The 27857-nt window shown below is 36.3% G+C and overlaps 2 protein-coding genes across 3 annotated transcripts; both read left to right on the top strand.

The window, feature by feature from the left end:
• Window positions 1-2318: 2318 nt before the first annotated feature.
• Window positions 2319-9224, top strand: vtcn1 (V-set domain containing T cell activation inhibitor 1). Its single transcript, XM_056466110.1, has 5 exons — window positions 2319-3051; window positions 3143-3207; window positions 4011-4370; window positions 6139-6393; window positions 6659-9224. The coding sequence occupies exons 1-5, from the start codon at window positions 3020-3022 to the stop codon at window positions 6766-6768; spliced, it is 822 nt and encodes a 273-aa protein (XP_056322085.1). The 5' UTR covers window positions 2319-3019; the 3' UTR covers window positions 6769-9224.
• A 1727-nt stretch (window positions 9225-10951) lies between these two features.
• Window positions 10952-25691, top strand: trim45 (tripartite motif containing 45). 2 transcript variants are annotated; one of them, XM_056465846.1, is made up of 6 exons: window positions 10952-11521; window positions 13917-14668; window positions 18175-18304; window positions 19615-19726; window positions 19860-19986; window positions 22788-25691. In XM_056465846.1, the coding sequence occupies exons 1-6, from the start codon at window positions 11073-11075 to the stop codon at window positions 22937-22939; spliced, it is 1722 nt and encodes a 573-aa protein (XP_056321821.1). In that variant the 5' UTR covers window positions 10952-11072; the 3' UTR covers window positions 22940-25691. The 2 variants fall into 2 exon arrangements, with proteins under 2 accessions (XP_056321821.1, XP_056321820.1); XM_056465845.1 differs by having other exon boundaries at window positions 19612-19726.
• The last annotated feature ends 2166 nt before the right edge of the window (window positions 25692-27857 follow it).

Here is a 27857-nt window from a genome sequence, read left to right as displayed (position 1 = left end):
CATCATTAAAAAAAAAAATTTTAAAAGAAAAAAAAATTCAATGGGGGGCTAATAATGCTGACTTCAACTGAATATTATTAAAGATCGATGTTTTATGTATACCGTGATTTTGTACTTTTTTCAAAATATAATACAAATCAATGATATGATACTAATAGGATATTACTGCACGAATTTATTCAGAAGTAAATAAGTGGAAAACACAAGTAAACCACAAGCTATGGGCAACGAATACCAGATATTTCACCATTGTTCTGGTTCTCTAGACCTATACATTTTTGTGAAAACTGAAGTAAGGGTGTGAAATGTCAGCTGGTGTCTGGGTTTCAAGGCCACAATTGCAAAATGTTTTTCCCACACACGTTACTTTGCCAACATTACAGTTTTTTTCAGTTTCACATAATTAGTATTTTAATTTAAGGAACAAGCCTATTTAAAGCTGTTTAGGTCACTGTGTGAAATGTGGAGATGTCTATATTATGTGTTTGAAAGTGGTAAAGGTTTATAAAACAATGACCGTTCTTTTTCCTCGCTGCATAAATATAAAATTTATATAATATTCATTCATTTTCCTTTAGCTTAGTCCCTTTATTCATCAGGGGTCGCCACAGCGGAATGATCCGCCAGCTTACCCAGCATATGTTATACACAGCAAATTTCCTACCAGCTGCAGCCCAGTACTGGGAAACCTCCATTCACACTCATACTCTACGACTAAATGGACATGACATAGGGACATAGAGTTGTAGTCAAATAACAAGTGAATGGTCAGTACAGGCAGGCAGCAGATAATGTAAAACAAACAAAACAAAGCAAGGTTCAAACACGGAAGGCAAGGAAAATGCATCGTAATGTTCACAAACAGTATAACAAGACTCAGCTATGAAGTGTGCCTGTGTGCTGTGAATAAAGTACTTGTAATCAGTCCATAATAGACTGATTTCACGCGGCTGCCATTTTTAAAAGCGAAATCGAGGCTGCAGTGGGAAGAAACCTGGAAGTATCGTTGGGAGTTACATAGGAACGTTGTGTACTTGGCTGTATATCTTATCAGCAAAGAGAAAGTGACACAAATTTATCATTTCACCGCCTTCCGAGTGACCCGAAGGTCCGTTCTGAATGAATGGTGAAAATATAAAGGGATATCAGAGCTCATTTTCAGCTAAGTTAAGGGAAACGGCACTAGTTACAGTAGCTAAAGTTTTCTTTCCCAAACACACGTTGTAGATGCCTTTTATCAAACTCAAGTAAATATACTGATTCACTATATTAGAATTGTCATGATACTGAATTAAAAGAAAAAACGTCAATTTACCGCTAACATTTAAGGCACTGTTGATGGCTTTCTTAAAACAGCGCTGATTTGCCATTGTGTTCACATGCTCAACAGAAATGCTTGTGATTGGCCGAGAAGGTCATCAGTACACCCTCTGCTGTTTACCGAGCACAAACACAGACGAGCCGAGCGATCTGCTTGATAACTTGACTGGTCTCCATGGCTGCTTCGCGCTCGTGCTCCAGTCTCCGTGTATCTGTGTTTGCACTGGGTGAAGGGCGGTAAACTGAGTGCATACACAGATACACGGAGACTGGAGCGCAAAGCAGCCGCGAAGATCAGTCGAGTCATCCACGCTCAGCGGCGCTTCAATGTTAACTTAGCGGGAAATAGACGGTTTTAAAACTTCAGTACCGGGACAACACTAATACAGACAACATGAGGATGTGCTACAGAGGACTGCAGTGTTTTATAGCTCACCGGGTTACATAGGCTGAAGCAGGGAAGCATCCCCACGGTGTTTACCTGCTGCCATGAACTGAAGCCTAGGAGGACACTTGAGCATATTACTCTTACAGAGATTGTGATGTTGTTTGATGCTAAATCGCTTTTAATTGTTTAAATAAATTTACTGAATGATATTAAAGTGATGTTTACACCATTTCTGTATTTTGAAATCTCTGCAACAGCTGGAGGTTTGTATTCCATAGCATGTTACTGCAATGTTTACAGTGCTAGTCCTATGCTTCCGGGTTTCTTCCCACCGCAGCCTCGCTTTGGTTTTTTAAAATGGCGGCCGCGTGAAATAAGCGTATTATCCTCTGGCTGTGAGTGTGTGCATTTAGCGGAACCTGGAACAGGTGCGTGTGAGCGGTGCATGACTGTAGTCTATTTAATGGTGGAGTTGAAGTCCTTATAGTGATCTGCATGTTTACCAGTGATCTGCCAGGATTAGATTGCTAGTAAATGTGACATAAGGCAAGTACATTATTCATTCATTCATTCATTCATTCATTCATTCATTCATTCATTTTCTTTTCAGCTTAGTCACTTTTTCTTTTCGGCTTAGCCCATCCAGTTGCAACCCATCACTGGGAAACATCCATACACACTCATTCATACTCATACACTATGGACAATTTAGCTTACCCAATTCACCTGTACCACATGTTTTTGTTGGGGAAACCGGAGAAAACTTACGCGAACATGGGGAGAACATGCAAAATCCACACAGAAATGCCAAATGACCCAGCTGGGGCTCAAAAAAGTGACCTTCTTGCTGTGAGGCGATTGTGCTACCCACTGCACCACCACACTGCCCCAAGTACATTATAGCTAACTGTAATTAAATTACTTAATAATAATGAAGAGTAAAACCATACTTTTTTCAGTAATTGCAGTAAATATAATTCCTTTATTTTATTCTTATGACCAGTTATATGTAGATGAGCTCACAAACACTCTACTGTATTTACTGTAGGTGAAAAGGTTACCAACAATTTGTCAAGCAGTGTTTTATCAAGAGTATCAGGACACACCTCTCAGAGGTAACTAATATTGACTCAGGGAGGAGGTGCTGATCTCTTTCAGTGGAAGCAAATTCAGAAACTAGTCTGAGGGGATTAGATCGTGCTCGTCCGTCTTTGCCTGTTGATTTATTATGTCGTCTACAGAGATGCTGAGCACAGTGGTACATCGATTCATCAAATACACTTCTTAAAAGTAGGATCAGCTTACACCAAAATGGCTTCAATTGGACAAATAATCTTTGGAAGGTAGAAACAGGGGCAACTTTTTTCTCGATTTCATGTTAAATAGTTAAGTGTACTGTTTAACGGTTCAATTTTGAATGTGTGTCTTCTGCAGTATGATTTGTCTCATAGTAGTCATGTCTGGAATCATCGTTTTCATTTTGGCTATTGCATTTTCAGGTTAGTAAAACTTTTGGTCACGCTTTTATTTTAATGTAAGATTATTAATAAACCATTATTAACTCTGCCTCAATAACCCCCTAATTTGCAGCGTATTAATAGCTATTAAGGTTGTAGTAATTAGGGGTATTCATTGGTGTTTTAGAATAAGATCATGCAGAATATGTACTTTATAACAGTATCTATATAAAATATCTGTATAACAGGCATGTAATAAGCCACCAGTTAATATTCAATCTAAGTTTCTTTGTATAGCGCTTTCCACAATAATCATTACAAGGCAAATTTACAAAATTTACAGTTTGCATGATTACATTACAATCAAAATCAAAATGAGTTAAGATATTGAGTATACAAAGGACAGTACATCAGTCAAGCATATATATATATAACTTCCAGTTATACTATAGTGTATGTACTGTACACTCAAAAATGGAGTTTGCTGTTTGTTTAAAATGAGCTGAAACAACATAATTCTTCGTTTTTTTGGGGGAGAACTTAATTGTTTTATGTTCAATCCACTTAAATTTGTAAAAACTAATAAGTTAACTTAATTCCTTCGTGTTGTCCCAACACAAATTGATTGTGTGGAACTAAGCCTTTTTTAAACATATATAAAACATTTTTAATTTGGTGATCTGATCAAAACAAAAAGTAAGACAAATTTCTTAAGAGTTTGTGCTGTAATAGTGAGAATTGTGCCTTAAACTAAAGTGTTATCAAACTTTCATATAGTTTGTGTTATTATAAATCGTTTGGACTGCAATTGAAACTAATTATCTATGTGTATGTTTGTTTCCAAGTGTCCCAAGGCACCGTTGAGAGCATTAGTCCGTCTACTGTGGGGAATCTTGATGATGATGTGATGCTGGGTTGCAGGTTTCTTAGTAACACTGTCAATGGGCAGTTCAGTGATGTGTCAATTACTTGGCTGAAAGATTCCATCAGTGGTGTGGTTTATGAATACAAGAACAAAGCAGCCCAGCTTCAGACACAGAACGCACAGTTCAGCAACAGGGCTCAACTGTTCCCAGACTCTATTTCAACAGGGAACGCTTCCCTGCTGCTGAGAAACATAAGGCTGGAGGATGATGGCGTGTATCGCTGCACTGTCAATGCAGCAAAAGTCTCTGGAACTGCCATCGTTAAGCTCAGAGTAGCTGGTAAATGCTTTCTTTCTTTCTTTCATTCTTTCATATTTATTTATTTATTTCAAATTATATACTGTTTAAAATAGCATATTTCTGCTTTATACTTTATATAGGCCATTAATCCTTTTTTGAGTAAGTCATTGAATCATTCACTCAATCGATTTGTTCAAAACTGTGATTCATTCACAAACTTGAAATTTTAAATATTAAATATTAAAACCCTAAATCAGAAAAACTTGGGACAGTATGGGAAATGTAAATAAAACTAAAGTAGTGATATCTAAATTTACTTTGACTTTGTATTTCCTTTCTGACAATACAACAAACATTATTAAAAGCAACACAGGCTCATTCTGAAAATGTAGCCCTACAAACATTTCTGGAGATCGTGAATTATGAATCCAAAAGTACGTATGGCTGTATTATGTCTTTAAAAGAAACGCTACGGGGCGGTGTGATGCTGTTCCTTTTCGCGCTTACCAGCTGATCAATTACCTCTGTATGAACGGCTTTCCCGCTGGTACCAGTTTGTCCAGTTAGCTCGCCATGTATGTCAACAGACATGAGACGCATAGTTGACCACGACAACCTCCAGCGAAGAAAGGTTCCAAAAAGCAGGTAAGACAAAAACAGAAGTCAAGAAATAAAATTATCAAGTGAATAGGATAAGAATGTGGTAAAAATCAGGTGAGGGCTTTTATTTTTCTGGCTTTATTTTTAAAACTGTCGGTTGGTTTAGGGAAGTGGGTGGTTGAGCGGGTCAATCTGTGCTTTTGAAAACACTATTGGTTGGGTTGACGGAAGGAGGAGGGTGGGTCAGTCGATCGGTCAGTCAGTCAGTCAGTTAGTCGACAGCAGCCGCTGGTGGATTTACACAAGAACAGCAGGTGCAAGAGAAATTTGAGATCTCAAAAAGCATACACAGCGGCCTCTAGTGGATTCGCGAAAACAAAAACTGAAAAAAGTGTAGCTCCTGGGACAAATGTGGCGCTCTCCAGAATTGTATATAGCGGTATGTTTTCAGAATGAGCCTGGGTTGATTTAATGTGTTTCTGATGATTTTTATTTTGTCAAAATAAGCATTCCAATTTTGGTTCACATTTCTTAACAAGTTGTAAGAGTAAAGCATTTACCACTTTGTAATGTCTACTTTCCTTTTCACAACACTTAAAAGACATTTAGGGCCTGAAGACACCAAGTGTTTCAGGTGTAATTTTGTCCCATTCTTCCTACAAACAAGTCTTAAGGTGGGCAAAGAGGTATGGGGTCTTCATTGTCACATTTTGCACATTTGATTGCGCCACACATTCTCTGTTGCAAACAGGTCGGGACTGCAGGCAGGCCAGTCAAGTACCTGTATCCTCTTCCTCCGCAGCCAGAACTTTGTAATGTGTGCAAAATGTAGTTTTACATTGTCTTGTTTAAATATGCATGGGGATCCCCCTGGAAAAGAAGACAAAATATTGTGCTCCAAAAGCTCCAATTAATGGTGGAATAAAATCACTACTTTCTTTTTATTTGCGTTTTCCTGTCCCGTTTCCTGCGTTTTAGACTGTCCCAACTTTTTCTGATTTTGGCTTGTTGTAGTCGAAGAATGGTACAGTATGTAAAAAAAAGTAGTGCGTCTGTAGTCATAAGAGTGTGTGTAAGATGGACACTTTACTATCCCGTGAGGATTTGTGAATTGCGGTTAAGTGATATAAACGATGTCTGTTTGTCACATAACATGGCAGATATAGGATGTCAGTGTATTAACTCAGATCTGTGTGTTTATTTGAAGCTTTTTCAGCTCCCACATTTACTGAACTACCCAATGGATCTCTGTCTGCCGTGGCAAATAAATGGTTTCCCCAGCCAGAGGTGAACTGGTACAATCAAAGTGGGCAGATTTTAAACAGCAGCACCAGTTTTTTCAACATTGCAGGAATCATACATGTTTCTAGTCTGCTTCAAGACCCAGCAAAGGAGAATGAAACTTACCGCTGTCTCATCCAGAACTCTCTTGTGATCGCTGTCTCAGAAGCAACCGTCACAGGTAAAATAGTGCATGTAAACAGCGGAAACATAAAAACGCTAAAACCAATTATTAAGAAGGACTCACCCATAATGATAACATTTACACAGAGCATTGCATATCAAATCAGGTTTGTTTAAAGAAAAAAAAGATGTGATGACAGATTGGACACTGTGGACAAACAAACTGGTTGTGACTCATTAACTAGAATGACACATGTAGATCATGAGCTACACAGCACTATGTTTCTGTTATAAAATATTTCTTTATCTTTACTGTTTCTCAGCACACAAAGTGACGCAGAGCACATACTTCATTTTTAATGCTGCATCTACAAAAAGGTCATCTTTACATCTACTGGTCACAGTCCTCATTCTTCTATATGGAGTCCGGTAGACAAGTCTCTTCAGCAATGGTCAAGCTGATCAATTACAAAGGACTGTATTAATCAGCTGCTACAGACTGGAATACATTGTACTACTCGCACATCTTAAATGGTGACTTTTTCAACTGAAGGAAAATCTGAGGAAATTCTACCACATTTTTACCATCTGCTTGTGTAGAAACCTGTCAAATTTTCATCATCATCAACAACAACAACAAAAATATGTAATAAATCCAATGCTGCATCTCACGGCAATTCGTAACTTTTTGATTTAGTGGCTAATTTGTATAAATTTACAGTTAGGACAATTTAGTTCAATTAGCTTATCCCCCAATGACGGTTAGGTTTAGGGGAGGGGTTGGGTGTCACATCTCGTTTTTTAAAATCATACATTTTCGTACGACTGAACTCGAATGAATTCTAAACTGACAAAACGTAAGATAGTTACGTTTCCTCGTGAGATAAATCCTGTGAATTCTTTTTATTTCATGAAACATTCGCTATGTTATTTACACATGCTTTATCAGCTACCATGTATGAGTAGAATTATTTATCATGGTCTATTTTACATACAGTTAAACTGTTCTTGGAAATAGATTGAATTACCAATTGCAACATTTTGAACTTTTGAAAGCTTTATAATTATTTTATTCATTCATTCATTTTGTTTTTAGCTTAGTCCTTTTATTAATCTAGGGTCGACACAGCGGAATGAACAGCCAACTTATCCAGCATATGTTTTACACAGCGGATGCCCTTTCAGCTGCAACCCATCACTGGGAAACACCCATACATTCTCATTCACACACATACACTACGGAAATTTAGCTTACCCAAATCGCCTGTTCTGCATATCTTTGGACTTGTAGGGGAAATCGGAACACCCGGAGGAAACCCACACAAACGCGGGGAGAACATGCAAACGCCACACAGAAATGTCAACTGACCCAGCCGAGGCTCAAATCAGTGACCTTCTTGCTGTGAGGCGAGAGCGCTACCCACTGCGCCACCGTCACCATAATTATTTTAATATAGTTGTAAATTTTCATCTATGAGGGCGTAATAAACAAGTTTAGAAATTAATTAATGATAGGAAAGTAAGACTCAAATGTGCAGTAGGTGATTGTCTTCAGAAACATTTTTTTTGTGCTGGTTGAAAGTCTCTTTACATTCCAATAGTCATGATTAAAGTAAACAATCTAAATGTACTTTTATATTCTGGATAAGTCATAAGACTAAAAAATTTTCATCCGGTTAAATTTTGTAGCGCAGACGACTCCCATAATTCTGATAAGTAGCCTAAACTGTACAACTGCTCATCTCTGTTCATGCAGATCCGCCACTGGATGTGTGCATGTGCGCCGTGCGTTCATGTGCAGACCAGACACGGCAGTAAAATCAAATGCTGAATCAAAACCTCAAAATCCTGAATCAATATTGGAGTTACTTTTGCACACTGGAGGAAGGATGACACCATGGCTGAAAGGTTTCTGTTAGACAGGTAATGTTCTGTTTTAAAACTATTTTAGTCACGCAAAGCTGATGTAGATCATGTTGTTTTATGAAAGGGTTATACGCACAGAAGTGTTGTTCAGCCACTGAAATCTCCCGGTGACAGATTGATGTGACTATATTCGGTTTCATAAGGGATCTTTTACAGCATCGCTGATGTAGATTTTATTTAGTTTAACAACAAAACATCAGTAAATAGCACTGTTCCACCTAGCCTGCTTTATTGAAGTGAAGTTGGATTAATATTCACATTGGTTCATTTTTGAACAATGAAACCTGTGACGCGGACTCTATATTGTTTACTGTGCTACTTTAAATACTCGGTCTGAAATAGAATGTTAGTATGGCTTAATAATAAGTGTAATTCCTGCACCCCGATGGCCAAGCACTAAGCATACAGGAGTCACTTTAGGACAAAGTGTGAGAGAGTGAGTTCAGCGATCCTTGCATGCATGAAATATTGCACATTGGAACAGGTTTTGCTTGTTAACTACACAACTGAAAACATGCTAGATATAATACAGTTTTTTGTTTCAAATTGTTTTATTATAAATTTCTGTAAAGTTTTCTAACTGGTGAATGACATGATCTAGTGGGCTGTCTGCTGTCATCTTTAAGGTGTTCAGGAGACGTTGGACGGCAGGGGAGGGATTGTGTTTTAAAGATATTATGCTAATCAGTTAGCATTTTGGCAGATCACCTACTGAATCTTTAATAACAAAGCCCTTTAGTTAATAACATTAGTATATGTCAAGCGTTTATTAATCTTGGTTCATGTTCATGCTACTGTAGCATCATAAGGTGTGTCTGTTATTACTGTGCAATAGACCTGTGAGCTAACGGGACTAACATTAAACATTTGGCTATTAATATTGTAATGAAACATTAATAATACTGTTGCAAATTGAATGAATGCCATTGTTGATGTAATGCAGTAACTAATATTAAAGGTAAAGTTCACCACATGATTAAAATCTGCTTACTACTTACTCCCCTTCAAGGGGTTTCCAAACCTTTATGAGATTCTTTTTCTGTTGAACATGATAAGCTTATCTGAAGAGTGTTAGAAACCTGTAACCCTTGACTTCCATAATAAGAAAAACAAATATTATGTTAGTCAGTGATTACTGATTTTCAGAACTTTTTTCAAAATGACTTCATTTGTGTTCAAAAGAAGAAAGAAACTCAAACAGTTTTGTGACAAGGGAAGTGTGAGTAAATAATGACAGAAGTTTCAGATCTCTGTGAACTATCCCTTTAAGGGAACCCACTGTGTGTTACAGATAACAAAAGATCTTATTTATTTAAAGGGATAGTTCACCCATGACTGAACATTTGCTGTTAATTTGCTCACCGTCAGTAAGATACTGCTACAGAAACTGCTAAAATATGTAGAATGATATTAAAAATAATGTGCAGTTTCTTGCACGGTGGTTATTAACTTGTTTTCAAGACCTCATTGGATCGTAGGAGTGATTATTAACATAGTTTTGTTTTGAGCGATATGTTTTTACTCTCAAAACGACATTAGCTGTTAACTTGCATTTTATGAGATATCAATGACCAGCTAAAAAGCTTAGGTAATTATGACATATACATTTTAATTAAAAGACAAAATGTCACCAACATATTGGATGGATGATGGTGAGTAAATTAACAGACAATTATCAGTTTTGGGTGAACTATCCCTTTAATAGCTGTCTAACCATAATGATCCTGTCAACCATATAAAGAAAACACTCATTTAATATTACAAAAACTGTATCTGGGTTTATTGAAAACATTAGAGAACGAATACTGTGTAAAGGGATTCATTCAGTTTCAGCATGAAACAAAGTATCATAATCATTTACGGCAAATTTGCCAGTGTACATTTTACACCACAAGTGATGAATTTAACACGTTTCTGTTGTCTTCATGAGTCCCACCTGCCAAGTGTCCAGGTTTTACTTTTAAAAGTGTTGAATGTACACCTCTGCAGTGTAAAATATTTTACACTTACAGTGTAAAAATGCACACCACATTAAACATTTTAACACCTGCAGGGCAAATTGTCCAGTGTACATATAACTCTACAGGTGTTAAACTACACTCTCTTCTGGTGTATATACAAGTCCCACCAGCCCAGTGTATAAGTTACACTTTAAAAAGGGTTGAATATATACACTTAAGCAGAGTATATTATTTAACACTATCATGTTGACCATATTGACTCAGTCACCTAGGGTTCACGTATGTGCAATTAACACTGATGAGGAGTATGGAAAGGCAACATCAGAAATGCACACGGTTAAAATCACAATTTAACCCACATCAGTGTTAAAAACAGCAAATGTACACTTGGATTTTAACACTATAACACTACAGGGGCTTACACCGGAAATTCAACACCTTGCATTTGGATGGTGTGTTTTTAAAATTCCCTTTTATAAAGGGAATAATTAAATTTCAGCATGAAATAAAGCATTAAAACAAACTGCCTCCGAAAGTGTCAGGGGCAATCTTTTGCGTGTTTCGAGCTGTATCCGGCAGATGGGGACACCCATACTTCCCAGTGCTTTTGATATCTAGGTTGGCTCTCTCTTTTGTGCACGACTGGATTAGGTCTGCTTTCAAGACACGCCCCCAAGCTTGTACGCGTAACATGATTGGACGGCGATACACGTTCTCAAATAACATGAGAAAGTTTCTCAAAGTTTGGTGTGAGCTACATTTTTTAGTAAACATCAACAAAACTAGAATACTGCTGTCCTACTGAAGACGATCAGCCATTTTAAAGTACTTTGTTAAATTAGCTTAAAATATGTCACTTTGTAAAGAGAAGCGAGAAGTTGCACAGAGTAAAAGTAATGGGGACAGCGTGAAGAAGTCCAGAGCGGTCTGCGGGGTTTGTAATCGGATGTACCGAGAGCCTAAAATCCTGCCCTGCCTGCACACGTTCTGCGCAGACTGCGTTCGCCAGCTCGAGCCCTTCTCGGTGCGTCGCGTCAACGGGGACCGACGCTCGCCCGGTGAGGACAACTCTGGCTCTGGCTCTACAATCCTGTGTCCCCAGTGCGATTCAGAGGTGGATCTGCCGCCGTCGGGTGTGGATGGACTTACCACTGATCACCTTGCCCTGGACGAGGTTTTCACGGAGACCCTGCTGGTGAACAACAGTGTATTGTGCGACTTGTGCACCGACAGCGACGCGGGGAAGCGCTGTGAGGTGTGCTGTGTCAATCTCTGCGACTTCTGCAGTCAGGCCCACAGGTTAGTTTGTTTATCACTGACTGATTTACTCACCCAAGCAATCAAACCTGGCTATATGTCTTTAGCTCAAATGTAAAAAGGACAGTTAATAATCTCATCAAAATAATTTCACAATTCACTCACCCATAATGTACCTGATTCTAAAACTGAATGTAGCAGTTTTCACTACCATTGGCTCTCAATGCAAAAATCATTAACTGCAACATTAAACCCTTTAACTGCATCCTTAAAGGGGACCTGTTATGTCCCTTTTTACAAGATGTTAAACAAGTCTTTGATGTCCCTGGAATGTGTATGTGAAGTCCCAGCACAAAGTACCACACAAGTAATGTTTTATGACTCTGTGAAATGGGCCTTTTTAGGCTTTGATCCAAATTGTGCTGTTTTGGTGACTGTCGCTTTATATTCAAATGAGATTGTGCCCTTTTTCAAAACAGGGCGGGGCTACAAACGCCTATGTGTCAGTATAGTGGCAGATTAAAAACAAGACTTACTGTCAACGAGGGAAAGATTGTCATTATTGGGAGGGGCTTTCCCCCTCTGATGACATGTACAAAGAAAGAATGTCAGTCAAAGTGTTTCAGCAGTGTTTATCAAGTGTGATTATAAAAAAATTAAATAATACATTTTTACTATTAGAAATTAGTCATATTTACATACTGTTGCTACACAACTGTGTTTAAACCTATTGTAAATGTGATTTTGCGTAATAGGTCCTTTAATACATGAATCACACATAAACAGCCTTTAAATTGTCTCTCTAAATACATTTAACACAATCAATACTTTCATCTTTTTAAACTAATGCTTTTGAAGGTTAGTAAAGTGTAATAACAGTTGTGTAAGCTAATATAATAACTGTAAAATTTCCAGAAGCACTTTGTGTAGCACTTTTATTAGCCACATTATGCCTGCAACAAAACAGTGGCTACATCTGATCTAATTATGCATACATCCTTACTTCGTTACGTTAAAAACCGTATATGAAAGTAGCATCTCTGAATTCAAAGTATTCATAAAACAGTGTGGAAAATACTTTGTCAACATTTCTGAAGTGCACATCCAGTGTCCACCTGAATATCCCATGACGCCATGGGGGAATCTGTTGGTCACATTACAATGAAAATGAGACTAATTGTAATATGTCTTATTCAAAAGGATTACATACTTGTAGTTTTGGAGACAGCTGTTGAATAGGATTTAAATAGGATGCCCTTGTACAATTTTGAGTTAAAGGTCAAGTTTTATGGTCGTTCAAAATCTTCAGATGTAACATTACACCCTGAATGGTCAGAAATGGCTGTCCTGAGCATGTGTCCTTTGTGAACACCGCCTTACGCATTTCAGCTTTGTTATATTTTGTTAAATAAATTGAGCTAATTTTATAAATAAATCAATTATGATAGTAGTTTAAATGATGGATGGACATGTTATTTTCTTCAATAAACACTTAATAAAACCTTATTGGTAATAAGGAAGATAGTTGTAGTTATAGTAGTAGTTAAGAGTAGAGAAGGTGTCCATGTAGAATAACACATTAATATGTGCTTTAAGAGTGCTAATATATAGCTAATATGCTAACATACGCTCTGAAGATACAAAAATGTAACTACAATGGTACTCCAATTTTATACTTTTTCTTTTATATTGATTTGTACACTTTAGTTAGTAATATGCACCTTACGTTAACAAAAATGAATAAATATCTAAATACTATAGGGACAGACAGTGTGTGTTGTGGAATTTTCCCTTCATAAGGTAAAATTGTCAAGAAAACAGAAAAGTAATATTAGTGTTACAAGATCAGTAACACCTTTATTTTTATAAAAATACATATAAAGAAGACAGGATAGACAGTAGATAAAAGAGTATTAGATTCAATATTTACTTTACATCGATTTATTTATTACACTATAAATACTGACCGCCAAATAGAGTAAGCCTAGTCAGTTTCAGTCAGTTTAATCACATTCAGTCATACTTGAGCATTTCTTGTAGACAATGCTACCATCTTGATATTGTTCATTAAATAGCTTTGATAGCATACTGAAAAGGTACAATGATGTGGTAATAATTGAACTTATCATTACTTATCAGCACTATTATTATTATAGAGATAAAGATAAAGGTATTTTATGAAGCCTGTGAACACAGTGGGACAAGTAACATCCGCTAATAATAAACATGGTGTTTCCACATTAGTGATAACTAACTGGTTTGGTACTTCAAATGCCACTACAAATAGAGTGCGTGTCTGTGGGAATCCCTAAGATTCATATGTCAGATTTTTTAAAATATAAAACATTTAGAATAGCAAATAGATTAGAAAGCGGTGGTGTTACATTTTATTTTCTTTCCAACATGATCAACCCTATTATACATATCATCCCTGCAGGAGACAGAAGAGGACCTCATCTCACTCCATCCAGACCCTAAAGGAGCTAAAATCTCAGGGTCGTCTGACCAGGCCCGTCCTGTGCTCTCTACACCCTGGCCAGGAGTTACGTCTCTTCTGTGAGCCTTGCGACCTCACTGTGTGCCTGGAGTGTGCAGCCACTTTCCACCGTGAGCACCACTGCAGCTCTGCTCATGAAGTCATCAGCCAATATGGAGATCGCATCAGGGAGTTGCTTGTCAGGAGCTTAAAGCCTCGCCTGGCTCGTCTGGAGGAGTCTGTGAGACGGGTGGATACGTCCCAAGTGGCGCTGCAGGCCCGGACTGATACGTTGGCGGGTGAGATTCGAGCGTTTGCTCGGGCCTACGCCACCGCGGTGGAGGCTCATTGCTGCTCGCTGCTGCGCTCGCTGGAGGACTTGAGGACGCAGCGCAGGAATCAGCTTCATCTGCAGAAGGCTCAGCTGCAACAGGCCTTGTCTGATGTGCGCGGTGGGGTGGAGTTCACAGAGCGACTGCTCACGTGTGGCTCAGATGCTGAAATCCTCAGTGCCAAAGGCGTCACTATGAGGAGACTGGTGAACCTCGTGGAGTCAGGATTTGACCCACAGCCATCGACGGTGGCCAGTGATAATGCCAGCAGCATCTGTTTTCTTCCTGAGGAGAGTGCTGGAGAGGTGGAGGGGTTTCCTGTGGTAGGAGCCATACATGCTAAGACTGTGGACCCCAGCAAGTGCTCTGTTCAGGGAGAAGGTGAGAGTTTTGTTCTGTCATTAAAGGTTCAAGAAAACCTCAAGTACTTTTTTTGAGATCTTAATTAAGTGTGTTGAGCATTAATTAAGACAGCGTTAGCACCTGTTAGATGTAATTGTGGGCAAAACTAAATAATTTTGAGCTTTTGTCAGTTAAATTCATCTTCCGGGTTTAAAATTATTGTGGCAGGATCAAAATCGGTGATGTAGCGCTAAAAAATTATATGAAATTACGAATAGCCTATTGTATATGTAACAGTGTATTCAATTACTTACTGTTTATTTCTTTGCATTTTATGTTTTTACACTATAAAATCAGGCATCTCCTCATGTTTTGTGTCAGATTTTTATATATTTTTTGTCTTGAGCTGGTGAGCCAATTGACAGTTGCTCTCCCCCCTCTTTTTCCCCTGCTCTGCCAGCCACGCCCACTCCTCCCTCTACTCACAGCACACCACGCCCATCATGTAGCATTTTTTGAAAATATTCTGAGGTAGACTTACCTGAAAGAGGGGGGGGGGGTTCAGGGCCCTTTAAGCGGTTAATTCATCCTAAAAAAAAATCTTGTGATTTACTCATTTGGTAACACTTTATTTTGATGGTCCATTTGAGTATTAGTAGACTGTCTATTTAATATCTGTTGTTACTGCTCCTTCAACAGACATTTAACTAAATATAAGAATCTTTGCAAGTATGTCAACTTAGATTAACACTAACCCCAACCTAAAAGTCTATTTATAAACTAATGAGAATTAGTTGGTATGTAGATGCGATGTAACTTAAATTTAACAAACGGACCATCAAAATAAATTGTGACCACTCATTCTTATGGCATCCTAGGGGTGTATATGACTTTCTTCTTTCAGTCAAATCCAGTCAAAGTTATTTTAAAAATAGATTTGGATTTTGTCGTTTTTATCAGCATTTTTGCTGTGTTCAGTATTGGCTAGTGGTCAGTTCGCCGACATGTGGTACAACTGTGCTGTGGGCTTCATGAGTTCAAGTCCAGACTCACAGACCTTTCCCGATCCCATTTCCCTCTTTGTCTCTCCAACTTCACTTTGTGTCAATATCAAATATCCTATCATAAAAAAGGCAAACATGCCTAAAATAAATTGCCATATATATACAATATATACACTATACTATACTATATATATATACTAACTGTACTCTCTCTCAAAAAATAAAAAAATAAAAAAATTACTAATGCTTTGCTTCTTAGACTTTACACACCTGAAACTTGTCTATAGCACTTGTTCACTGCTGCTCTTATAGTTGTGTAAGTTGCTTCCTTGTCCTCATTTGTAAGTCGCTTTGGATAAAAGCATCTGCTAAATGACTAAATGTAATATATATATATATATATATATATATATATATATATATATATATATATATATATATTTACAAATCTCTGAAATTAATTATTTAAATTATAGTATTTTTATTTATTTATTTATTTATTTAGTTTGAAAATGAGCTGTTTTGTCATAGTGGGCATGACATAGAGGAAGATCTTTAAGTCCCCAAGTACCTGAAGCTGCAATCGTTATTCTTTTCGTATTGTGACGCAGTTCCTAGAGAAAGTTTTAAATGAGCAAACAGTGGGCGTATCTTATTTTTTCTACCGCAGGCTGAATGGATGTAATAAAGAAGGCATTTCATTTAGAAAGATCAGGAAAGGGGTTTTAGAAGAGTTGTCACAACCTAACAGACACCTGTCGTCAAAACTGACAGTTGGAGCAGCGTTAGCCATGGCCATTACCTCAAAACCACATCATCTGATAAATTAACTGAAAACAAACAGAAAGTGCATTTTCAGATTTCAACTAAAGATTACAAAGGCAAAACATTTTCTTAACGACATGCACAGATGAATTGTTCAGCACAAAACTAGTAATGTAAGCTAACAAAATCATATGATTAGTTTTGATTTCTTGGGGACTTTAAAGGTCATTTAAAAATGTGAAAATCATGTATTAATCATTCGTTTAATGCAGTAGTAAATCCATGATTTCCACACTGACACTGAAAATTTTTATTTTTTTTATTCACATTTTACTGTACAGTATGCTGCATGAGATAATGTCATGGTAATGAAATTCTCAGTGAACTGCTTCATTTGAGGCTAATACTGTATATTCACTGTCATTTTTCATTTTCTTTCTCCATATTGAGCCATAAGTCAGTTTTGAATCCAGAGCATTACTCGTGAAACTGTGTGCTGCAAGTGTTTGAACTGTTGCCTTTACTCTGGAACTGTAAGCTGTTTGTTGAATACACATTGGTTTGCTGCACATTCCCCAGAAAAAGGTCCAGATTGTGTGACAGGATCTGCAGTCTGGAAGTCAGATAATAGATCCGCTTTTGTCGGCTACATCCTCACACACACATACACACTGACATACAAAAACATACAAACACACACTAACCAAAGGCCTAGGGCATGACACTAGGGTAAACAGCAGACAACATTCCTGGCTACCATGACGACTCCACAGTTTTATGTACTCCTGCTGCAGTTGGAGCGTCATTACAAAAGGGCCACTTACTGTATCAGCTCTGTCCCAGCGTGAAACACACAGGTTCGCCTCAGGAGGAGAGTGTGCAGTCTGTGCTCATTCCACTATGACTGAAAACAAGAAATTGCTCTTTGTTACCTCATGCGTAAAGCACTAATGTGAAGCACAGACACTCCACTGCAGCTTTTATGTTCTTTAGGATGCCAGATAATTTTGCACGATAACCAAAAGACGGTAAAACTGGTACTACAAACCAGTGTGTGTTCGTTATTTTGATAGTAAATTAAAGTAACACAATAACAAATACCGGGGGCGACGCAGTGGCGCAGTAGGTAGTGCTGTCGCCTCACAGCAAGAAGGTCGCTGGTTTGAGCCCCAGCTGGGTCAGCTGGCGTTTCTGTGTGGAGTTTCTCCCTGCGTTCGCGTGGCTTTCCTCCGGGTGCTCCGGTTTCCCCAACAGTCCAAAGACATGTGGTACAGGTGAATTGGGTAAGCTAAATTGTCCGTAGTGTATGTGTGTGTGAATAAGTGTGTATGTGTTTTCCAGTGATGGGTTGCAGCTGGAAGGGCATCTGCGGCATAAAACAAATGCTGGATAAGTTGTCGGTTCATTACGCTGTGGCGACCCCAGATACCAATTTACTATGAAAAAAAAAAACAGCATTAGGAACTAGGTAAAGATTGTGTTTCTTTGAGGGTAAAATAACTGGAAAGTAATGACACTGGAAGCCTGTTACAAATGTAAGTTAAATGTATAACCACCAACCATTTAAAAGAAAAATCCAGTCTTTTTTCTAAAAATTCACCCAGTTATTTTCCTTATGCATTTTTAAAATAATCCGTGCATTAATTATTTAGTTTTTCTAACATCACAGTTCTTAACCAAAGTATCATAACTGGTTCTTCTTTTTTTCTTTCTAATGAAGAAGAATGTGGCTCTTCTGTCCACTCACATGTTTGTCCTGGTGTGAATCACTCACAGGTGTGGAGCGAGGTTGTGAAGGTCAGCGGGGCGAGTTCACTGTGGTTTGCAGGGACTCTTCAGGAGAGCAGATGGGCCGAGGTGGAGACCCTGTGCTGATCAGCATAGTCCACAAGGAGAGGAAGGGCTGGTGAGGATATGGAAAAATTAACAATACTACATTAATCTTTACTTGCATGAAGCATACCAAACGCCGATACTTCCTAATTCAGATTTTAAAAAATTAAATATGCTTTTTTTTTCTTTTGAGATTATGCCTTATATAAGTAAAAGTGTCCTTATTGTGCTTTTTGCATATTATCATTCATGAAGAGTGTCCCCTAAAAGGAAAAAAAACTATTGTGAATAGCCTGAAACTAGTTATACACAGGGGCGGATGTAGGGGTGGGGCCAGAGGGTTATTGGCCCCCGTTTAATTCGGATTGGCCCCTCTAGTGCCCTTTCCTTTAAGTCATTACTGATTTATATCAAAGCTTGGACAGAACGATGCGCTTTAATCCATGAGGAACGCCGGATGTTACCTGTTGCTTCAACTATTTGTCTTGTATGACAAGTGCTTTCATCCCAGTACATCGACTGGGTTGTTCCGAAACATGCGGAGTACACTAAACATGTCATTCTTTGATCAGAGTTATAAGGTTTATTTTCCGGGATTCTGCTCAAAGCTGTCATATACGTGTTATTTTAAATGACCACAGCTGTTATAACTTATTGAAGCCTTCATACTTGATGTACAAAATTGAAGAACAAACTGAAATGGCATAATTTTGATCAAAATCTGCTTGTAGGGAAGTTTGTTTTAAATTGATTTTAACATTGAGTTCAAATGAACAGCTCTCGGTAGAAAATTTTTCATTTTGAGCTTCGAATTTCTTCCATTGGTCTGTGGCGATTACACAATTGGTGGGTGTGTTCTGTAACTCCGCCTTTTTTGACATGCAATTTTTTTGTTGTTGATGTTTTTAACACACAAATGGCTTTGCACACTATACCTCCGCTGCGACTATCTTGTCTGCTGTGCACATTCAAATCTCGAATGTTTCAGCCACACTTAAATGTTGGAGGCCCCACATAATGTTACTCAGAGTGTCAAGGTTAGTCTTTCCATAGTGGAAATCAATTTCCTGAGTGTTTTTTTTAATTTTTTAAATTTTTTTAATTTATTTTTTTGCTTTTTATGAAAAGTTTTCCTTTCTGGAGATTGTCAAACCATTCTGAAGTATGAAAAATACACTTTCAGATACGTTAATGACAGTTCAAAAGTAAGAATTAAGATTTTTGCTGTAGTAATTACAATTAGAGTGTGTTTTAAATCAACAAATAACCAAGAAGAAAGAGCAGACGAAATGCAGTCAAAATACTGCACATCATCTGGATCTGAGATGAAATTATAACATTGTTTGGACGGTGGATTTCTTCTTTCATATCATATTTCAGCAGTATAGAGGCGTCTGTGGTGGACAACAGTGACGGCTCCTACTGTGTGTCCTACAGCCCTGCTGAGGCTGGACTTTACTCACTGTGGGTCTGTGTTAAAGCACAGCACGTCCAGGTACATGTCCTCTTAAAACAATACGGCTGTGTTTAATAATAGTTATGAAATAATAATAATTAATATTATTATTAAATAATTATTCATGCTTTTATAAAGCAGTGATGCTAGACTGATAATCTTTGGTTTCTAGGGATCACCATTTGTGCTGAATGTAAAGAGGAAGTTAAGACGTCACCGTGGTATCTTCCACTGCTGTTCCTTCTGCTCCAGTGGGGGCAGTAAAGAGGCTCGCTGCGGCTGTACAGGGACCATGCCAGGTACTTTAGCAGTCTTTAAAAGCTATTGAAAAAATTACGAGACCGCTTGAAATTCTCAGCTTCTCTGGATTTAAAGCTGTGTGTTTGGGAAAAAAACAAACATATTTTACAGGTGAACAACTACAGGTGACGTTTCTTCCCAATTTAAAATGAAAAAGGGTAATTTACTTTTTAAACTTCTGTTTCCTTGTTGGTTTGTTTGTTTTTTGCGTAAAATAAAAAAACAATCTGCCACAATTTTTTTTCAGAAGAGTTTAGAATTTCCATATTTAGTAGAATTATACTGATTTTCAATCACAACAAATAAAATCATTTGTTTTTCCCATCAGTAGTCATTTTATCTGCAATAAATGCTCTAAATGACAAAACATTTCTTTGAAATGTGAAAGAAATGTTATCAGACCTTAATAGAATGAAGCAAATATAAATATTATATTTAAACTAATACCTGTTAAATCTAGAGAAACTGAATTTACAAGTGGTCTTTTAGGGTGCTTTCACACTAGCACTTTTGGTCTGCACCCAGGTTCGTTTGACATCGAAGCACGGTAAGTTTAGCTAGTGTAAACAATGTCTTCTGAATTCGGGTGCACACCCACGAACTGTATCCAAGTCCACCTGAAAGAGATGGTCTGGGGTATGGTTCATGCGAACTCTGGTCCGATTCAATTCTGATATGAATGCAATGGTACCAAATAACCAGTGGTGGAAAGAGTACTGAAGAGTACTCCAGTAAAAGTACCATTACTTGCCTAAAGATGTAGTGCGAGTAGAGTAAAAGTATCTGTTGTAAATATTACTCAAAGTATGAGTAAAAAGTAGCCCTTTCAAAAGTACTCAGGAGTAGTGAGTATTACGCTGTGAAAAGCTGATGCATTTACATGTAATTTGTGGATGTGTGTAAACACAACATTCTGTAGTGCATTTAGTTATTGCCCAGCAGGCACACAACGTCATAAGACGTTAATATTAGATTAGATTTAGGTTGCAATGTCAGGTGACCAAAATTCAATGTCTAGCCAGCATCTAAGGACAACGTTTTTTTGATGTTCAGTAACGACATGAAATGACGTTGATATTTGGTTGATTTTAACTTGAACACTTTAGAAATTGGCCAAAATCCAATGTCGAGCCAACATCTTAAACCAACGTTACATTGACTTCAAATACTGACATTTATTCATCAGCTATGGCAACTAAAATCCAATGTCTGATAGACGTCATAGTGGTAACGTCCACACAACGTCAAGCTGTAACATCATTAGACTTTGATATTGGATTGATTATAAGTTGGACGTTGGACATTGATGTCGGCCTAACGTTTAGCTCAGACATCAACCCGATTTTCATTTCCAAACAAAATGTAACGTCCCCACGAAGTGGGGGTACAACGTCAATCTGATGTCATGTTGACATCTTGTACCTGCTGGGTGTTAAAGGCCATTTCGGTCATCATACAGTAAACATCAGTCATCTTCTCATCAGTGACATGCATCTAAAAGGTCTCTGGGTCAATGCGCGTAAAGATTTAGGACATCTTCTTGGACACTTTTAATGCTTCCAAACAGTTTGCTGCAATTATAGTTGCCCACGTCTTGACGTAGTTCATTATGGTGCGATTTATCTCTTAACTTCTATGTGCAATTTGATTGGACAGGAATTACAGGACTGATTTTTCTAATCCCCATAGACAAGAAATAATAAAGAAGTGACTGCAGGTTGAAGGAAAATAGGGCAGTACTGATACAGGAGTAAAAATGTACACAAAGGAAAGTAAAAGTACACATCTTTAAAACTACCTAGTAAATTACTTAGTAAAACTCCTCCGTTACAGTCATTTGAGTATTTGTAATTTGTAACTTTACAAATACCGCAAATGCCAAAGTGAACCGCCAACTGTACAACAAACTTTAGTTTTCATAACATTCATTCGTGGTGACAAGCGGCACTGACCCAGTGCACACACAGTGATAATGTCTGCTTGTTTCATCCAAAAACAGCTTCTGCAGACATCACAGTATGTTCTGACATTTTTAGTATTTTTGCGGCAGATAGACGCAGGTCACTCTTTCTTACCAAAACCAAAAGATTCAGCAAAAGCAGAAACACTGTGATGTGCAAATGTCTTTCCATTTTGACACATTTGCTTTTGTAGCCGTCACCTAACTACAGCTGTACACACAACAGTAGCTCAATTACGCAAACGTACCGAGGTTTAGAATGAAAAAAGACTGTGTGAACACAAACCAGCCAAGAAGTTGGCAAGGGGGGTAAATCGAACTTGAGTTGTGACCAGGCAATTAAACCAAGTGTGAAAGCACCCTTAATGTATGTGGATCTCAAACATTTTTAGTGTCCCCCATCCCCATCCCCATCCCATTCCTGACTCCTGACTTCTAAAATAATTTCATATAAACTTCAAGAAAGTTTCTTTTTTGTTTAATTTGTCACGTCTGATTTGTCTGCCTTTAGGCTAAAAATGTAAACTCTTTTGGGTATAATAATACAACAGACTCCATTAATGTTGCTTACTGCTTTTGATTTTGTAATAATGATTATTATGCAAATATAAAAATTGTCTGGAGAAATTCTGCTTATTCCTGGCATCTCAAAAACTAGAATCTCCTAAAAGTATCTCATCCTTAAATGCTATGTGTACTTTGTTTTTTGTTACTGAATTTGCAAGAGTTTCTTGAGTTTACTAGCAGGTCTAAAGGAATCTGATTGGTGATTATGTTTATAATGTCAACAGAGATGCATGTCATTGGATGTAATACTTAGTGCTGTTTGTGTGTGTTCAGGGGGGTTTCAGGGTTGTGGACACGGTCATAAAGGACACCCTGGTAAGCCGCACTGGTCGTGTTGTGGGAGTGTAATGGAGGCCTCAGAGTGTGTTCTCCATAACTTGGGCTCTGTGTCTCCACGGGGACACCTCCGCACTGTAGAGCTCTGACACAATAAACAAATATACTCTCCGTCATATGAAACTTTAACTATGAACTCATCCTGCAGATCCTTGAGTCTCACAAATAGCCAACAAATAATTCAAGTATCATGGCAGTTATGAGAAATTGATATCGTGGCATTCATATTATCTTTATTTATAGTGTTATCCCAGACAATCATACACAGGATTTTGAATGATTAATGCTTTTTTTAGGCTGTCTGTAATTTAAGAGTAAGCATTTCAGTTGTGTCAGTATTTACTGTTTCCCTAAAGAGATACAGTGCATCCGGAAAGTATTCATAGCTCTTCACTTTTTCCACATTTTTCTGTTACAGCCTTATTTTAAAATGGATTAAATTAATTCATTTGCTCAAAATTCTACACACGATACCTCATAATGACAATGTGAAAAAAGTACACATTGAAAGTACACACTATTTTAAAGAATAGTGTTGAAGATTTAGCGACCCTTTAATGTTCTCATATTTATGAAAAACAGTTGAAGTTCTAAAGCAGCTGAGTCCTTGAAAAGGACGTGATAGTGTCATTAGAAACTGAATTGGAAATGTCCTTATTTTAATAAAGTCAGACGTGAACTGAGGTGGGCCGGTCTAAGGCTTGAAACTCCAGGGCTGAAAAGGAGTCCCACTCCGGCCCTGCTGTACACCGTCACTTCCCATCCAACCTGATAGAGCTTGGGAAGTACTGCAAAGAGGAACAGGTGTGCCAAGCTTGTGGCATCATATTCAAAAAACCTGAGGCTGTAACTACTGCCAAAGGTGCATCAACAAAGTATTGAGCAAAGGCTGTGAATACTTATGTTCTTGTGATTTTTCAGGTTTAAAAAAGTTTAAAAAGTGAAGCGCTTTCAATACTTTCCGGATGCGATGTAGTCCACCCAAAAATGAAAATTCTCTCATTTACTTGCCCTTCACTTTTTCCAAATCTGTAGAACAAAAGAAGATATTTTGTGGAATGCTGAGCCTTTGACTTTTATATTTGTTTGTTTTTTATACTATGGATGTCAATGGCTACAGGTTTCTAACCTTCTTCAAAATATCTTATTTTATGTTCAACATAAAAATGAAGCTCATAAAGGTTTGAAAGTACTTGAAGATGAGTAAGTGCATTTTCAGTTTTTAGTGTATTATCTTAAAATCATGCCAGTCTGATTAACAGTTGACAAAGTATATAAAATTGCAATGTTTACCATACGTATTGCCTTTTCAAACTACTTTTGAATCAGTACTGTAAACCTTTTAAACAGCTTTTTCTTTTCACATTCAGAAGTTCAGTATTTTTAATGTTCGGTACTTCATCATAATTTTTTTATATTGTTTTAGTATATGTGTCATTGATATGTTCTATATTTTATCATATTCAGATCGTTTTTTTTTAAAATAAGCTTTGACAATAATTAATTTCATGTATAATGTGGTACTTCATATAATGGATTTTGTTGATATATTCCAAAGACTACTTATGCTATTGTACAGAATAAGTCCGTTAAATTTCATATGTCTTTGTATTTGCTGTACTTTTACCTCAGATTAAACAAGTCTTACCTCTTTAATATTTGAATCTACTCAGTCATTGTTTGGTACTCCTCAGAGAACTGCCATTTTACACGTATTTCTCTTGTGTTGTGACGCTAGATGGCAGCAGTGTTTTGCAAGAAGAAAATAGTTTCTACACGTTTCGTGTGTAACATGGATCGTCTACGTGTTTCTCTTTTCATGGAGACCTGGATAGATGTTTTAGAATAAAGAAACTTTGAGGAATATCTTTCCGAATTTTATATTTAACTCTTTGGGTGGCATAAATTTTCTTTTAAAATGTAACTTCTCTATTGACAAAATCCCAATTAAATTGGCAAGTTTTCATAGGCAGGCATTGCTGGCTTGGCAGTTGGTCTATAAACATAATTTTGCACTTCATCGGTATTTTCTTTGGAATAATAAAGATATCTTGTACAAAAGGAAGTCTATATTTATTCAATCGTGGTATGACAATGGAATATTTACAGTCAGTCAATTACTTGATGAACATGGATTGCTTTTGTCATACTCAGAATTCCTTAAAAAATGTAAAGTCCCTGTAAAACCAAAAACCCATGCTGTTATTTTTGATGCAATACCAAGTAAAGTTGTATCACTGTTGCGTAATTCCATGCACAATGTGGACCAACAGCCAAAGACAAGTGATGATGTTTTATTTATTGGTGATATTAACATTGTTAAAGATAAATGTAGTAATAGATATATTAGAAATGTATTAAAAAAGAATCATTTACCATCTTTAACAGTCTTCTGGTCATCAAAATTTGGAAACATTGAGTGGAAGAAAGTATGGTTACTAGCAAATAAGTTTTTTATAAGTAATAAAGTTAGACAGGTATCTTTTAAAATCTTACACAGAATTTATCCTGTAAAAGAGTTATTTGAACGGTTTGGAGTGGATAGAGAAAACTTGTGATTTTTGTGGTATGGTTAAAGAATCTGTTACTCATCTGTTTTTTCAATGTGTATAGTCAAGACTATTTTGGATTGATGCTTCTAACTTTATTTCGAGGACATTTGGTACACAAATACAAATTGGGGATGTCATATTTGCTTTAGTACAAGATGGAATTGATTCAAAAAGTACTACATATTTTCTTATACAACTGATAACATTACTTGGAAAATACCATATTCATGTCAAGAAATGGGCCAAAGCTAAGCCAAATTTTGAACATTTTATAAAGGAGATTAAACAAAACGGTACTACATTATGTAATATTAAAAACAGAAATGCAAAAAAAACATTTGAAGCATTAAGTAACTTTCAATTGATTGAATAAAGTGTTTTTGTGAATTAATATTATCTTACCTTTTTTTCTTTACCCCTGGCATTTATTTATACTTTGTATTACTAAGATAATTTCTCTCATTTTATATTATTTATTTTTGTTTTGTTCATATTTGTTGTGAGATGTATTCTCTTGTACTAAGTTTGTACATATTTATAATAAAAAAAAACAGAAAAAAAAGATGTTTTAGAAGGAAGCAACACTGTATACTCTATCTAATCTGAAGTAAATATATTGTCTCATGTCATTCTTGTAAAGTTTAAAAGAGAACATACTGAATTAAACACTACGAGAAGACGTGTGGATATTTAATAACACTATATATAAGGTTATGATGATCGTGGCCGTTTTAAAATACCGTGAATAATAATTATGTTACAGTACTTGCAGTACCCTGTAAGAATAGGTCCATTCATATTGCTGTATTCACAATTGTGTTCATAAAGGCTTTGACTATTTATTTTCAAGCAAATTTTTCTAAACTCTTATAAAGCATTTAAAAGGCCTACTCATAGGCATTGTTAATTGTTATTGGTATTATATTACTATTTTTAAATCCAACATTAACATAAATCAAATGTAGACATTAATGCTTAATGTCTTTAAAACATTAATGCTTAATAATGAAAACTAGTAAAGTATCACCTATTGTAGGCTACTTCATAATCTTTCTGCTATTTAAAAATGTGTTAACTCTAAACATTAATATATGATAAACCAATACACAGTATTGTAGCTTGTCAGTATGGTAATAATACTGTATATATTTTATATATGTTACACAATATTAATTTCCAGTTGCAAAAAACGATGCTGTGATTGATCCAAGGAAGGAAATCAGACAATGACCTCCAATATTTTTCCAGTATGCCGTGCACATACAGAGCAGAGGATTAAAGTAGCAGTCAATCTGATTGAGAAGGACACCGTACACGCTTTGAACCCTCAGTTCCTCTTTGAAATCTCTCAGCCTTCAAGGACACCAGCGCTTCTGTAAGCCTGCAAACCATTTCATCACAACTGACTGCTTTTTTTATTTATTTGTTCTGATATATTTTGTGGGGTGTTTACCTTTTACATTCCAGGCATTTATCAATAAGTTGTCTGTGATTTATATATATATATATATATATATATATATATATATATATATATATATATATATATATATATATATATATATATATATATATATATATATATATATATATATATATACTCAAATTTAGAAAATGTATTAAATATACAATGCTAAGCATATATAAGTACACCCCTTTAACCTAATTAATATTTTTAATAGGAAGCTATACAATATACAATATTATATTTGTGCATATACATTAGATTAGTCAGTACTAAAGCCAAATCTGGAGCTCATCTAACAAAATAACTTATGATAACAGTCCAAAAACTAGTGCATCTAAATTTATATGATATAGAAAAATATTAAATACAAAATTTTTTAAAAGAGGGAAAATCAAGAGAAGCAAAATAGTTTAGTTGAAATTTAGTAGATTGTAATTATTTTTGCAATATTTTGCTTGAATTTATTTATCTGTCCATTTCTAAATATGTTTGGTGACTAAAATATTATTTTAATAAATATATCAGTTTAATAAATCTGTTTTGTTTAAATGCACAAAATCTATTGCCTATATTCACTGAGAAATGGATACAAATATTCATCTTCAAAATGGGGTGTACTCAATTATGCTGAGCACTGTATTTTTATTATGCTATATGTTAATTATGTTTATATTGTTTAAAATAAAACATACATGTTTACTTGTCTAAATATATGCTGTATAGCTTTTAGTTTAAATACATTTTTATTTTATATTTTCCTTTTAAGTTAAATTTTGACAAATTTGGTCATTTATTTTATAGTTTAATTCATTAATTTAAATTTTAAGCTAAATAAATAATAATAGTAAAAAGTTGCATTGGCATATTTGGATGTGCTAGATTTATCAAGGATGTTTTGAGTAAATTTATAACATTTCTTTTATTCTATGAAAGTCTGATAAAATTACAAATTTCTAATAAAAATATTATTTGGAGCGTTTTTTTTCA

This window comes from Danio aesculapii, chromosome 9 (assembly GCF_903798145.1).
Source record: "Danio aesculapii chromosome 9, fDanAes4.1, whole genome shotgun sequence".
Taxonomy (NCBI): domain Eukaryota; kingdom Metazoa; phylum Chordata; class Actinopteri; order Cypriniformes; family Danionidae; genus Danio; species Danio aesculapii.
Note: the sequence above shows the minus strand (reverse complement) of the source record. Positions and strands in the feature narration are given on the sequence as shown.

Excerpts from the sequence above, each read along its gene's own strand:
- vtcn1 (XM_056466110.1), top strand. The coding sequence starts at position 3,020 with ATGGCTTCAATTGGACAAATAATCTTTGGAAG. Across the intron at positions 3,052-3,142 it reads GGACAAATAATCTTTGGAAG|TATGATTTGTCTCATAGTAG; the intron begins GTAGAAACAGGG and ends TGTCTTCTGCAG. Across the intron at positions 3,208-4,010 it reads TTTGGCTATTGCATTTTCAG|TGTCCCAAGGCACCGTTGAG; the intron begins GTTAGTAAAACT and ends TTTGTTTCCAAG.
- trim45 (XM_056465845.1), top strand. The coding sequence starts at position 11,073 with ATGTCACTTTGTAAAGAGAAGCGAGAAGTTGCACAGAGTAAAAGTAAT. Across the intron at positions 14,669-18,174 it reads GTGCTCTGTTCAGGGAGAAG|GTGTGGAGCGAGGTTGTGAA; the intron begins GTGAGAGTTTTG and ends AATCACTCACAG. Across the intron at positions 19,987-22,787 it reads CTGTACAGGGACCATGCCAG|GGGGGTTTCAGGGTTGTGGA; the intron begins GTACTTTAGCAG and ends GTGTGTGTTCAG.